Below are 12,533 nucleotides of genomic sequence, written 5' to 3'. Positions count from 1 at the left end.
AAATAAACGGATACTGAGAAATATGGTTCGCACCTTTACTATGGACTAATCAACGATTTTCGTCAAAACAATTACAGAAATCTACTGCCGAAAAATCTGTACAAGATTCACCTTTCATGAATAAATTGTATTTTTTTACAAACAGAGAATCATGAACAAATTTTTCTGCGACAAAATTTTCGAGCATCCCTACCGCAAGAACATGACTACAGTTTGTCAAGAAAAAAAATTACCTCCCGACTAGACTATAAAGGGAAATCGACGCATTTGTTACGCTTCATTCCGTTGACGACGATTCACTGATAAATTGCAGTCAATACCTTTTTTTTTCTATTGCTGATTCCTCTTCGTCAAAGACCATTCTCTCACAACAAGTATGGCAACTATATTCAACTCCACTTCCGGTTGGCTCAAATGGACCTCGGAGCATGGATTCCTCTGGGACGTTTTGGGTCGCCATAACAATTTCAGTTATCACATAGGCCCTACCAAGATGCCGAACGAGTACAACCAAGCGGCCGCTGGGAATGAACTGATGTAAAGAAAAGAAAAATTGTTTCGACTAACGTTGGATGATTGAAATACTAATCTCAATTGTAGATCTGTGGGAACAATGTTCTCCTCGGCTCAGTCGGGTTTCCTCACCGGTGTGCTGATAATACTATTTCTCCGCTACCATCTGACACGAGTGAAGGAAGAATTGTCGGCAATCAAAATGTTCAATTTCGTGAAGTGCTTGAAAATCGGCGACATTCGGAAATTTCTGTTCATCCTCGGTACCTTCCTGGAATTCGTCCTGCTCTCACCAGTGTTCTTTCTAGTTTACGTAAGCTTCAGATGCTACCGATCTGGTGTGGCATTTACACTGAAGCGACGATACGGCTCACACTTCAAAGGACTCCTAGACGGTACAGATGTAGTGTGGGCCATCGAAGGGGACAACTCACGTGGCATGATCAACATCATGGCGTACATTGAAGAGCCCGATGAAAACCTGAACAATAACACTAGTGCAGAACTGCTCCTCGTTTTGCGGAAGCGAATCTCTTCCAGACTGATGAGAAGCCAACAGCCTCATCCGAAAATGTTCTGGAAGCGAAACCTGGAGCTAGGGTACTACTACTGGAGTGATCTGTCCGATCTTACCATCGAAGATTACATACGTTACCTGGAATACATTCCTCTCGAGGAGCACGAGCGTTACATCGACGAACCAAAGCTGCGCGGCTTGATAAGCGCAATCTGTAATCGGCGCCTTGCTGGTAATCATACATCATCGTGGGAGATTCTCGTCGGACGCCAACCACAGCTGGACAAAGAGCGCAATGTGCTGAGATTTCCTGTGAGTATTGTGCGTTGAGTGACTGCGATAATGTGCTAGTTTTCCTAGAACTAAAATACGCGAGTGGCATAAAGTTAAACAAATGCTTTTCTTTTTTGTGGTTTCAATATCATGATTTAAATTGATAATGTTAACAGATTCTCTTCCGTGTTCATCACTCACTGGGGGATGGAGTTGCACTTCTGCGACTGCTACTGGAGGGAATCGCAGATAAGGAGACGCCCTACCGATGGAAGCTGCTCTCCAATTTCAAGGTCATGAACATCGACTACATACTGAAAGAGCAATCGAATTTTGCCGTGGAAGGACAAAGTTTCATCGCAAAACTTCTTCGAAAAATTCCAAGCTCTCGGGAGCTTGAAATGTGGAAACGTGGAAAATTACGACTTCTCTGGTCAATTTTCACTGCTCCTGCCTTCTTCCACGAGGTTTCCGCTCGTGAAGTTGACGTCAACTGCATTCATACGAGCGAATCATCCAGTCAAAAGGTCGTTAGCTGGATCCACGAGGAGGAATTTAGCGGCACGCATTGGGTGGATATAATCAAGCGAACAAAACAGCAGGTGCCTGGCGCGAGGTTTTCCGACGCACTTCTCACTGCGTTGTCCAGTAGTTTACAGAAGTATTTTCATCAAAGAACACAACGAGTGCCAAACGATATTACAGTCGTACTGCCTACCAGAATTGAGCGTGAATGTAAGCTATACTTTTCAACAAATTATTCAAAAAAATATTTGAACGAAGGCTCAATTTATTTCATAGCTCCACAGTTGAGATTGCATAATCGATTTTCGGTAGCCCTCCAAACATTGCCAATAGCTTCCGGTATTGAACTCAATGATCCAAACAGAATGCATAATCTTGTCGCCCATCTAACGGATGTTAAACAGTTTTCAGATTTGCTGAGATGCTCACCTGATTATTTGGTATCCGAACATGTTATTTCATTATTTCATCTTTCAATACATATTGCGCTTGCTTCCGTAGATAAACTACTGGATTCTATCGACAGTGGCTTGCCTGTTCCCGGATACGATCCTTCGTAAAATTCTGACAAGCGCACATAGCACGCTAGCTATCTCAAATCTGCCGGGACCGCAACAAAAGCCACGCATTCATGGTCATGAGCTGAAGAATATTAGTTTCTGGATTCCCAACATTGGACAGACAGCAGTTGGCTTGACTCTGCTCACTTACGGTGGAAAACTTCAGCTTGGCATCCTTGCAGATAAAGCCGTTATCCAGAGTGAAGACGATGCGCACTCCATTCTGGCAGAAATGGTCAACGAGATCGAGCGAATGGGGAAGGTTCTTGAAGTCGTCTAAACTCAAAAGTTAGATGATAAGACTGTCCTGTATGAGAAGTGATTAAAATAAAGCTTTGTCGAGTTGGGCAGAACGCATTTCGATACACAGCGGAAGGCTTTCTATGCTTTCTATCAATCCGCAAAATCGGCTGATCTATCCATCGTTCAACATATTGTTGAAAGGATAATCAACATTTTATTAACCTTTTCGTATGAATACTGTGATGTTCGTTTCGGCAATGTTTTACCCAGTTATCAGTGTACTTGTACCATAACATGAATATATCCAAGTCAAACAGCATATGATCAAATATGAGCCACTACATTCACCATATTGTAGTTTTGGTTATGCTTAACACTCCTATATTCGCGCATTGGTCTGTCAGACCGAGAAATCAATAATTCGTACATTTCTCAGAAAATATCAACACTACGACTTTGCAATTCTCTCTAGCTTCGTTATTCGTCGTTCGTCATCGTTTAGCGTATCGCATGTGTTGGTACCAAGGGACGTGTCCCACATTTTTAGCACTTTCAGTCTGACACACCGACGCGAGTATAGGAGAAACTTTTTTGGACAAGTACCTTTTTTCATATTCTAGAATATTGTTGAATGAAATGAATAAAATAATATTAGTGGCGTGGAATATTTATTGAATATTAGACTGTCAAAAAAGTCCTGCAGTATTTCCGCGAGGTGTCGTTGTAAGTGCGTAGTTCTAGTTGTATTCATTGTATCGAGTCATAATGGGTGTGTCACATCAAATTGCATCACGGAAAAAACGCTGTAGAAATTCGCCCAGTAGACCGATCCTTTTGAAAATTTTAGACAGTAAAATAAAAACTATTAAACAACTTTTGGCATTTTCTTTTTATTCATACTTCGAGCCCAAACCGGTATGCTCGCACCTTCCTCTTTACCCCGTCCATAAGGTTCTGTACAACGCCAGGTTGTAGTTTTTTTTGAACAGAAATCCATTTTCTCTTGAAGTCCGCCTCCGATTTGACAACTTTTAGGTTCTTCCGGGGGGCCTGCTTCATAATCGCCCAATATTTCTCTATTGGGCGAAGCTCCGGCGCGTTGGGCGGGTTCATTTCCTCTGGCACGAAGGTGATCCCGTTGGCTTCGTACCACTCCAACACGTCCTTTGAATAGTGGCACGAAGCGAGATCCGGCCAGAAAATGGTCGGGCCCTCGTGCTGCTTCAATAGTGGTAGTAAGCGCTTCTGTAGGCACTCCTTAAGGTAAACCTGCCCGTTTACCGTGCCGGTCATCACGAAGGGGGCGCTCCGCTTTCCGCAAGAGCAGATCGCTTGCCACACCATGTACTTTTGGGCAAACTTGGATAGTTTCTGCTTGCGAATCTCCTCCGGAACGCTGAATTTGTCCTCTGCGGAGAAGAACAACAGGCCCGGCAGCTGACGAAAGTCCGCTTTGACGTAGGTTTCGTCGTCCATTACCAGGCAATGCGGCTTCGTCAGCATTTCGGTGTACAGCTTCCGGGCTCGCGTCTTCCCCACCATGTTTTGCCTTTCGTCGCGGTTAGGAGCCTTCTGAACCTTGTATGTACGCAGGCCCTCCCGCTGCTTGGTCCGCTGGACGAATGAACTTGACAAATTCAGCTTATTGGCGACATCCCGGACCGAACTTCTCGGATCACGTCTAAACTGCTTAACTACGCGCTTGTGATCTTTTTCACTGACGGAGCATCCATTTTTGCCGTTCTTCACCTTCCGGTCGATGGTTAGGTTCTCGAAGTATCGTTTTAGTACTCTGCTGACCGTGGATTGGACGATTCCCAGAATCTTACCGATGTCCCGATGTGACAACTCCGGATTCTCGAAATGAGTGCACAGGATTAATTCACGACGCTCTTTTTCGTTCGACGACATTTTTCCAAATTTACGGAAAAATTGACAGTGAAGCATGGCCAACGTGAACTATATACTCTTATCTGATTATAAGCGAAAGCTGAAGATATAATTCCTAAAAATTAAATTTCTACAGCGTTTTTTCCGTGATGCAATTTGATGTGACACACCCTTTACTATAGCTTGTTGGAAAGGTATTTTTGCGCGCTATAATATAGTCCTTGACAGTGTTTTGTTTGGTTAAGTCGTTCGTGAATTATAGTGTCGCAAATATGGAGCAAAATAAAGAGAAAATCCGACATATTTTACAGTACTACTATGACGAAGGCAAAAATGCATCTCAAGCTGCCAATAAAATTTGTGCAGTTTATGGACCTGTAAACAGTTTCCATTTCCACCGCACAACGATGGTTTAAACGTTTTCGTTCTGGTGTAGAGGTCGTCGAAGATGCGCCACGCTCCGGCCTGTCGTCGAAAATTGCGACAAAATCGCTGAATTAAGCCGAGTAAGACCGGCATAGTAGCAGCCGTAGCATCGGCCAAGAGCTGAGGATAAGTCATCAAACCGTTATTAACCATTTGAAGAAGCTTGGATTCACAAAGAAGCTCGATGTATGGGTGCCACACACGTTGACGCCAAAAAAACATCTTTGACCGTATCGACGCATGTGAATCGCTGCTGAATCGCAACAAAATCGACCCGTTTCTGAAGCGGATGGTGACTGGCGATGAAAAGTGGGTCACTTACGACAACGTGAAGCGCAAACGGTCGTGGTCGAAGCCCGCTGAAGCGGCTCAGACGGTGGCCAAGCCCTCATTAACGGCCTGGAAGGTTCTGCTGTGTGTTTGGTGGGATTGTCAAGGAATAATCTATTATGAGCTGCTTCCCTATGGCCAAACGCTCAATTCGGACCTGTACTGCCAACAACTGGACCGCTTGAAGGTAGCACTCATGAAGAAGAGGCCATCTTTGATAAACAGAGGCCGCATTGTCTTCCATCAGGACAACTCCAGGCCACACACTTGTTTGGTGACGCGCCAGAAGCTCCGGGAGCTCGGATGGGAGGTTCTTTTGCATCCGCCGTATGGTCCGGACCTTGCACCAAGTGACTACCACCTGTTTTTGTCCATGGCGAACGAGCTAGGTAGTCAGAAGTTAGCCACAAAAGAGGCCTGTGAAAATTGGCTATCCGAGTTTTTTTTGCCAATAAGGAAGCGAGCTTCTATAACAGGGGTATTATGAAGTTGGCATCGCGTTGGGAACAAGTCATCGAACAAAACGGCGCATTTTTGACTTAGAACAGATGATTGTAACTAATTTTATGAACAAATGAAAATTCAAAAAAAAATACCATAAGCATAAGATCATTACAGGACTATTCTTATATGATTTCAGTTCCTTTTGTAACTGGATTAATCGGTAGCTTATGGTATTTTTTTACAGTTACAGTTTCGGGGATATTTTTTTAATAATGGACAATATCGAAAAGAAAAGCAAGTTCCTAGAAATCCTCTTATATCATCTTTTCACGCCTCATCTAAAAAAAAGCATTAATTCTTAAACATTAAGACAAAGAATATTAGAAATATCTTCTTCTTCTTGAATGGCGTTAACGTTCCCTGTGGAACTTTTGCCGTCTGAACGTATGCATTGATTAGCGTCATTTATTAATACTTAGTTGAGATTTCTTAAGCCAAATAACACGCCTTGAATGTATTCCGAGGGGCAAGCTCTTGAATACGCGTGACCACAGTGCAAGTCGAAGGAAATTTCTTTGACGAAAAATCCTCCGGCCAGAACGGGAATCGAACCCGAACACCCGGCATGACAATGTGAGACGCTAACCACTCGGCCACGGGTGCACTCTAATATTAGAAATATGCAAACTTTATATTCCAGAGCCTTTATCATCTGGTAATTATCTAGAAGTTATACATTCTTCTCTTCGATAAAAGACCCGAAAAACACACAACAACTGCATAAAATGTGAAAAAATATGTTTGTTTCGAGCATTCAGTTATGCTATGTTCTGATTCTTACTCAAATGAAACCACAATCGATTGATAGGTTTTTATGTTATTTTATTGCTCTTTATACTTCCATGAATTATATTCAGTTGCTTACTTTTAATTAATAACAGATGACTATTAAAACGTAATAAAGACGAAGAAAACATATTTTTTTGAGTTTTTTCATTCAATCATACCCTCTTCTTCAAATAATCACCAATAAAGCCTGATAAATACACAATGGCAACATTACAGAGAAGTTAAATTTTCGGTCTGTGACACCGTGCGCAAGTATACGTGTTATGATTTTGCACGCGAGTACAGTAGAGTTAAAATAAACTGTCCTCTATCACATCCTATGGGATTCTAAATGAACTAATACCATGTATTTTCACCCGAGTGGAACAGTGCCATCTGTGTGTCTCTATATTAAAAAAATCATCCAAATGAAATATTTCGCTTCTGTCGGCAAGTTACAAAACACATGAGGCTTGAAACATTTCTTCACTCCATATTGCACTTCGGGATGTCGGTTTCTTTCATTCAATTTGTGTCTATGCTATGTTTTATAGCAGTGGCACCAGTAAAATTTCCTGCTGGCAACCTCAAAGGTGAGAGTTAGATGCAGAGATGCCAGGTTTGAAGACATTTGACTTACCGTGAAGAAATTTTATAGACATCATGAAATATATGAAAACATTTCAGTATGATAGCGTGTTATTTCCATGCGACATAATTTCCATTCCGAAAATATCGTCAAAAAAAGTAGGGCTTTTTTCTCAGTGTCATTAGCTCGCTTCTTTATCAATGTCACTTGTTTACTTTTGTTCTTGGTAATCAACGGAGACTTTTGTCTCGGGATCATTCACTTGCTTTTTTCAAACTTTTCCAAGTAGAAAAGGGGCTGTCCACATACCACGTGGACAACTTTAGGGAGGTATGGGTTACGAAAATGTCCATGCTTGTCCACGGTGAGGGGGGAGGGGGTTTTGATAATGTTCACGTGGACACGTTAAGTATTTTTCAAAGTAAAACTGAATGAGATCCGTTTTGTATTTACACGATTTTTTGAACTTCACGCCCGCCCTGAGTACTCAGTATTCATCAATAAAAAGACTGAACTGCCTGAGGTTAAACATCCATATTTTTTCATATGACTGAATAAGAGACGAATGAACTCTCAGAGTTTAAAGTCTCTCTAATTCATTACCATTACCATATGACTGAACCTCTTTCCTGAGATGTATATTTTGAAGGTAACGCACATGAACTAGGATCCATCAATTTATTCCAATCGGTAATAGAGGACCATCAAATCCGTCAGGATAAAGACACCCAATAACACAAAGAATGTTGGATTTTTTGCAGTATAACAAAACCAGGACTTGTGCGGGTTGAATTCAGCTTTTGCTCTTGATGACAAAACTGTTTGTTTTCTTTCGAGAACTCTCAAGGATTTCTGAACATTGAAACGAACAAAAAATTCTCCCATGAGTGTACGGACCGTATCTCTGGAGATCTATTTCTTGCAATGATGTTGCTCTTCATTGATGTCTGGTAATTTTTGTAATACGCTTCTTTTGAGTTGTCTGGAAAGTTCATGCTGCTACTGCTGATTAATTAAAAGAAAAGATTAATCCTTGATGCACATGAATTAGTAGATTCGCTACAGATGTCGAAAATCACCGTTCATGAGAAACAAAACATCACGAGAAACGCTACAATGCATGGACTACATATTAACTCATATTACGGAACCTGGTCGGATTTGACACATCGCAATCCGAACGAAATAAAATTTTGCATTCTACATTTCAAGGTTGCAACATTTGCACAATCCGATAGGATTTGACTCGATCAGATTAAGGGGGATAGAGACACGAATTAAGGGTTGTAGGTCAACGGAATCATCGATCACGATAATACTGCAGATGTTTTGTTTTTACTAGGTTCATTATAGCCATCAGGCACTACCGAACCTATAAAAGCGAAAGTCATTGATGTTTAGACGAGAAAATTCTGTTTGCGAACAAAGTGCTTGATTTCATTGTCTGATTTTTGGAAAACTCCAACAATAAAAAATAAAAAGTTACAGGAGGGTTGTGTCCGCGACACGACCGCATAGTTGACGTAGGATTCCGTTAGGCTATCAGTTGATTTTGGATATGTTTGAAGACTTACATCGTTGAACTCTTTGATAATGATCTGGTGGCCCTAAAAAGGGCTGTTTTGTTTCGTTGATGGGTATTGTTTGGGTATTGACCGCTCATTGATATGAAATTTCACGAAACAATCAAGTTCCAAATTTAAATCGTATCTGCTAGAATTATTTGCAATGCCGATTTCCCCCAGGCAGCTTGGTTTTGATGACTCTGTTAGGGAACACATTTCGGTAGAAACAAAAGTTCCCCCTACTCTCATGTATTTGCAATGCCGATTTCCTCCAGGAAGCTCAGTTTTGATGTCTCTGTTAGGGAATACATTTCAGTAGGAACAAAAGCTCCCCATATCGGATCCCTTCTTAAGAATAAGATGAAATGTAAATACATATTAGATATAAGATAGGTTTAAGAATTGAGTGTGATGAGTGTGATTGAGAGTGTGAGTGTGATCATTGTCAACATATCCTCATATCCCCTCCTTTTCCTGAAGAAAATATGTCACCCTTCTAAACTCGAGTTGACCGCGAGTAATCGGTTTCCTATATTAGTAACATTAGAATTAAGGAAAAATGTATATATACTAGTAACAATGCAGTAAGGAGTTCGGCTCCTTTAAACCTATGTAACTGAGCCTGTAAAAATAAACGATTTAAATAAAAAAAAATTACCATACTTTCATGCATTTGCAATGCTGATTTTCCCCAGGCAGCTTGGTTTTGATGTCTCTGTTAGGGACCCGCCGCATGTGTCGTCAATTTCGACCAATCAAAAGTGGGTATTTCAGTTAGGATAGGGGTTGAGATTTTTCAATTGTTCGATAATTAGTTTCATGACATATATTATTTTCTTCAATTTGAAAAAATGTTATGGAGTGCCGAAATCGATTGACGCAAAAATTTCGTCAATCCATCATGAAATGACTGAGCAATAAGCGTTTGAAATTGGACAATTTTCACGATGTACTCGATTTTCGATTTCAATTTGTACCCCAATATGTTCCCGAAAGACGTAATCCTACGTCAAAATACTCGAGAATAAGTTCACAATCGATATTTTAAAATGGATATGGAGATAACGTAAATGGAATTCGGAAGAAAATAATGAGCTCCCGGACAATGTTGAAAAAAAATCGAAGATTTCAAGACAAATCGTTACCATTGGTAAGGCTATAATTTTTATCAATAAAAATATGGAATAGAAAATAGAAACAAACTTGAAATGAAATTTAAGCGAAAAAATAGAATTTCTTGATTTTTTCCTCAAAACCTCAAAACCTTATACTCCTCCCCCTGTTGTCCACGTGGACAACAGGGGGAGGAGTATAAGGAATGTCCACGGAGGGGGAGGGGGGGTGTCTGTCTAAAATCATGCTTTTTCTGTCCACGTGGTATGTGGACAGCCCCAAATCCACAAGCATATAGAACGAATTCAGCAATAAAGTGACTTTTACTTCAAGTTCTGGAGAACTTCAAGCGGTCTGAATACATATTGTCTCTAGAAGACACTAGTTCATTTGCGCTCGAATGATTGAGACGTTATATTTTTATTATTTTGAGTCTATACTATACAATAAATAAACATAAATCTTTGAAACGACCTCTTCACAAATCGCAGATTTCTCTGTTACATACCGCTCCAATAATTAGCTTTATGGATATGGTTTGAGTTACAACCAAAGCTTCAGAGCTGAAATGAACAACTTGTAAGTGACAAACCAACCAAAAGTGTTGAAAGTCACAATAATATAGAAAATATTATCACGGTTCTGTTTTTGTCGAAGAACTGGGTTTATATTCACTCAATCAACGGTTTATGAGGCCAATTATCATTTTGTAAACTCATGAAATTTAGTTCGCAGTTGCGCAATACATTCTTTGTTTACATTTATTGAAATGAATTTCAAAATCTCAAGGTAAGTTTAATTAAATGCGCTATTTAACAATATCAATTACTACAAACATTGAATCAGTTTTAACGTTTTATTTTTTTTCAGAAACAACACGTTTAACTAAACGATTAATTTGCAAGGCTCGAAACTTGGCGATGATGATTGGAGACAGGTTAACCCTTTACTGCCCAGGTGTGGGTTATGTTTACTTTGCGACTTTTGCGGGAAACTCGAACTTTGCAAGCTTCAATACACAACAAAACAACAAAAATGACAGATAAAATGACACTGACACAAAAAACACTCTTAAATTGTCATGTGGTATCATTCAAAATGCGCTTAACACTTTAGTTTAATCAAAAACAGTTTTTCAAAAATGGGCATTTTTGCGTATTAAATTTCATACGCTGGGCACAAATGGGTTAAGAACACTAAAGCCATCATTGTTCACCTGCTTAACACGAACTAGAAGCAATTCATTTAATCCTCGACGACCATACGATTTTCTCCGGCAGCGAAATTGAAAATATCGGCAGACGACACGTCTATTTATTTTTTTCTGTTCCTATAGAAATTTAACACTTTAACTTAACTTTAACTAACTTTAACACTTGATAAACATTAGAAAAAATCAATTTGAGTATTTTTTACATACCACACTGCCTGTATAAACCACAAAAACATAAACATCGATTGAATTTTCTTCTACGCTTCATCTGATTCGCAACTCGAAAGTAGCGTTAGACTGACTAATGAAAAAACACGTTCGTACGAAAACGAAGATAGAGCAATTCTTTCGTACGAACGATGTTCGAATAGATAGATTTACTTCGTACGAAACCAAGGATACGAATGAGGGATACTTTCGAACGTTTTGTATTCGTTCGAAAACAAGAATAAGGGTGATTATATCCTACGCTATATACTTCAATTCAACTGACTCCTCACATATCTCTTGAAAAATAGAAAAAATGAGTGGTTCTATAGCTATGGAAAGCAGTAGCATGATGCTAATGTTGAAGAAATGGCCTCGCATCCTCAGTCTGCACATTCTTTCGTTAATTTGCCATCAGCCAATCTACCGTTTCTGCATCTCCCTCATCACGATGAACGTTGTACCTAGCTCGTGTGTGTTGCCGCAGCACTGACAGATAGTATAACCACCTTGGAACGATAGCATCATCGAACCTTTCCAGCACACCTCTGCCGCGCTACGTTGTTGAAATTGCTGGCTCTCAATATTTCCGAAAGAATTCGGATACTCACAAAAAAGTGGAGAGGCTTGCAGTTCAATGTCCCGAGTTTCCAATCTCTAGTCCGTCTTTCCGTGGGTCTAGTCCAATTGTCCGGTCTCGACTTCCTATCTCGTCAGAGAACCATCGTACATAGCTCTGTTTAGAGTCCCGTGATGACACTAGGAAAATGATCAGCTGCCCCTTACATGGTAAACTGACGCTGCTTTGAGCCGCACCTGCATGGTAAATAGATCCTCAGATAGACCCTCTTCTCTGTCAGCATATAACTAATCTCATAATGGAAAGTTTTGGCTACCATGTTCTATCTAGCTTCAAGCGTCATCTTATGAATTCTTTGGCCCGAGTTCTGTCTAAGCCGGCAACTACATAAGCTTCATCCATGAAAAACTCTGCTATGCTCAAAGGTAAATTTTAGAGGCGAATGAACTACAAAGTTTAAGGCCTCAATGAAGCATACAACCAAAGTAAATTTATTAATTTTACCAGTTTTGCGAACGATGTAGATAATGCTGTTCTGTTTTCTGCTTTCTGAAATTCTTAGCACTACGTTAGTTCTTAATAATAAAGAAATCAAGACGAAATACAATTTACAATTTACAGAGAGCGAGCAGCTACCATAAGCATCCAAATTCGGCCAATAGATGCAAATCAATCGCAAAAAACGGGATTTTCTTTCCAATGACCACTCACTTCCAA

At 40.2% G+C, this 12,533-nt stretch overlaps 1 protein-coding gene across 1 annotated transcript; it reads left to right on the top strand.

Annotated features, from left to right (window-relative positions):
- Positions 1-269: 269 nt before the first annotated feature.
- Positions 270-2,757, top strand: LOC129770532 (uncharacterized). Its single transcript, XM_055773427.1, has 5 exons — positions 270-537; positions 601-1,342; positions 1,480-2,038; positions 2,105-2,268; positions 2,330-2,757. The coding sequence occupies exons 1-5, from the start codon at positions 377-379 to the stop codon at positions 2,666-2,668; spliced, it is 1,965 nt and encodes a 654-aa protein (XP_055629402.1). The 5' UTR covers positions 270-376; the 3' UTR covers positions 2,669-2,757.
- Positions 2,758-12,533: the final 9,776 nt, after the last annotated feature.

Source organism: Toxorhynchites rutilus, chromosome 2 (assembly GCF_029784135.1).
Source record: "Toxorhynchites rutilus septentrionalis strain SRP chromosome 2, ASM2978413v1, whole genome shotgun sequence".
NCBI lineage: Eukaryota > Metazoa > Arthropoda > Insecta > Diptera > Culicidae > Toxorhynchites > Toxorhynchites rutilus.
This window is presented reverse-complemented; position numbering and strand designations above follow the sequence as displayed.

Coding starts and splice junctions, on each gene's coding strand:
- LOC129770532 (XM_055773427.1), top strand. CDS start 377: ATGGCAACTATATTCAACTCCACTTCCGGTTGGCTCAAATGGACCTCG. Junction 538..600: donor GCCGCTGGGAATGAACTGAT/GTAAAGAAAAGA, acceptor TCTCAATTGTAG/ATCTGTGGGAACAATGTTCT. Junction 1,343..1,479: donor GCAATGTGCTGAGATTTCCT/GTGAGTATTGTG, acceptor TAATGTTAACAG/ATTCTCTTCCGTGTTCATCA.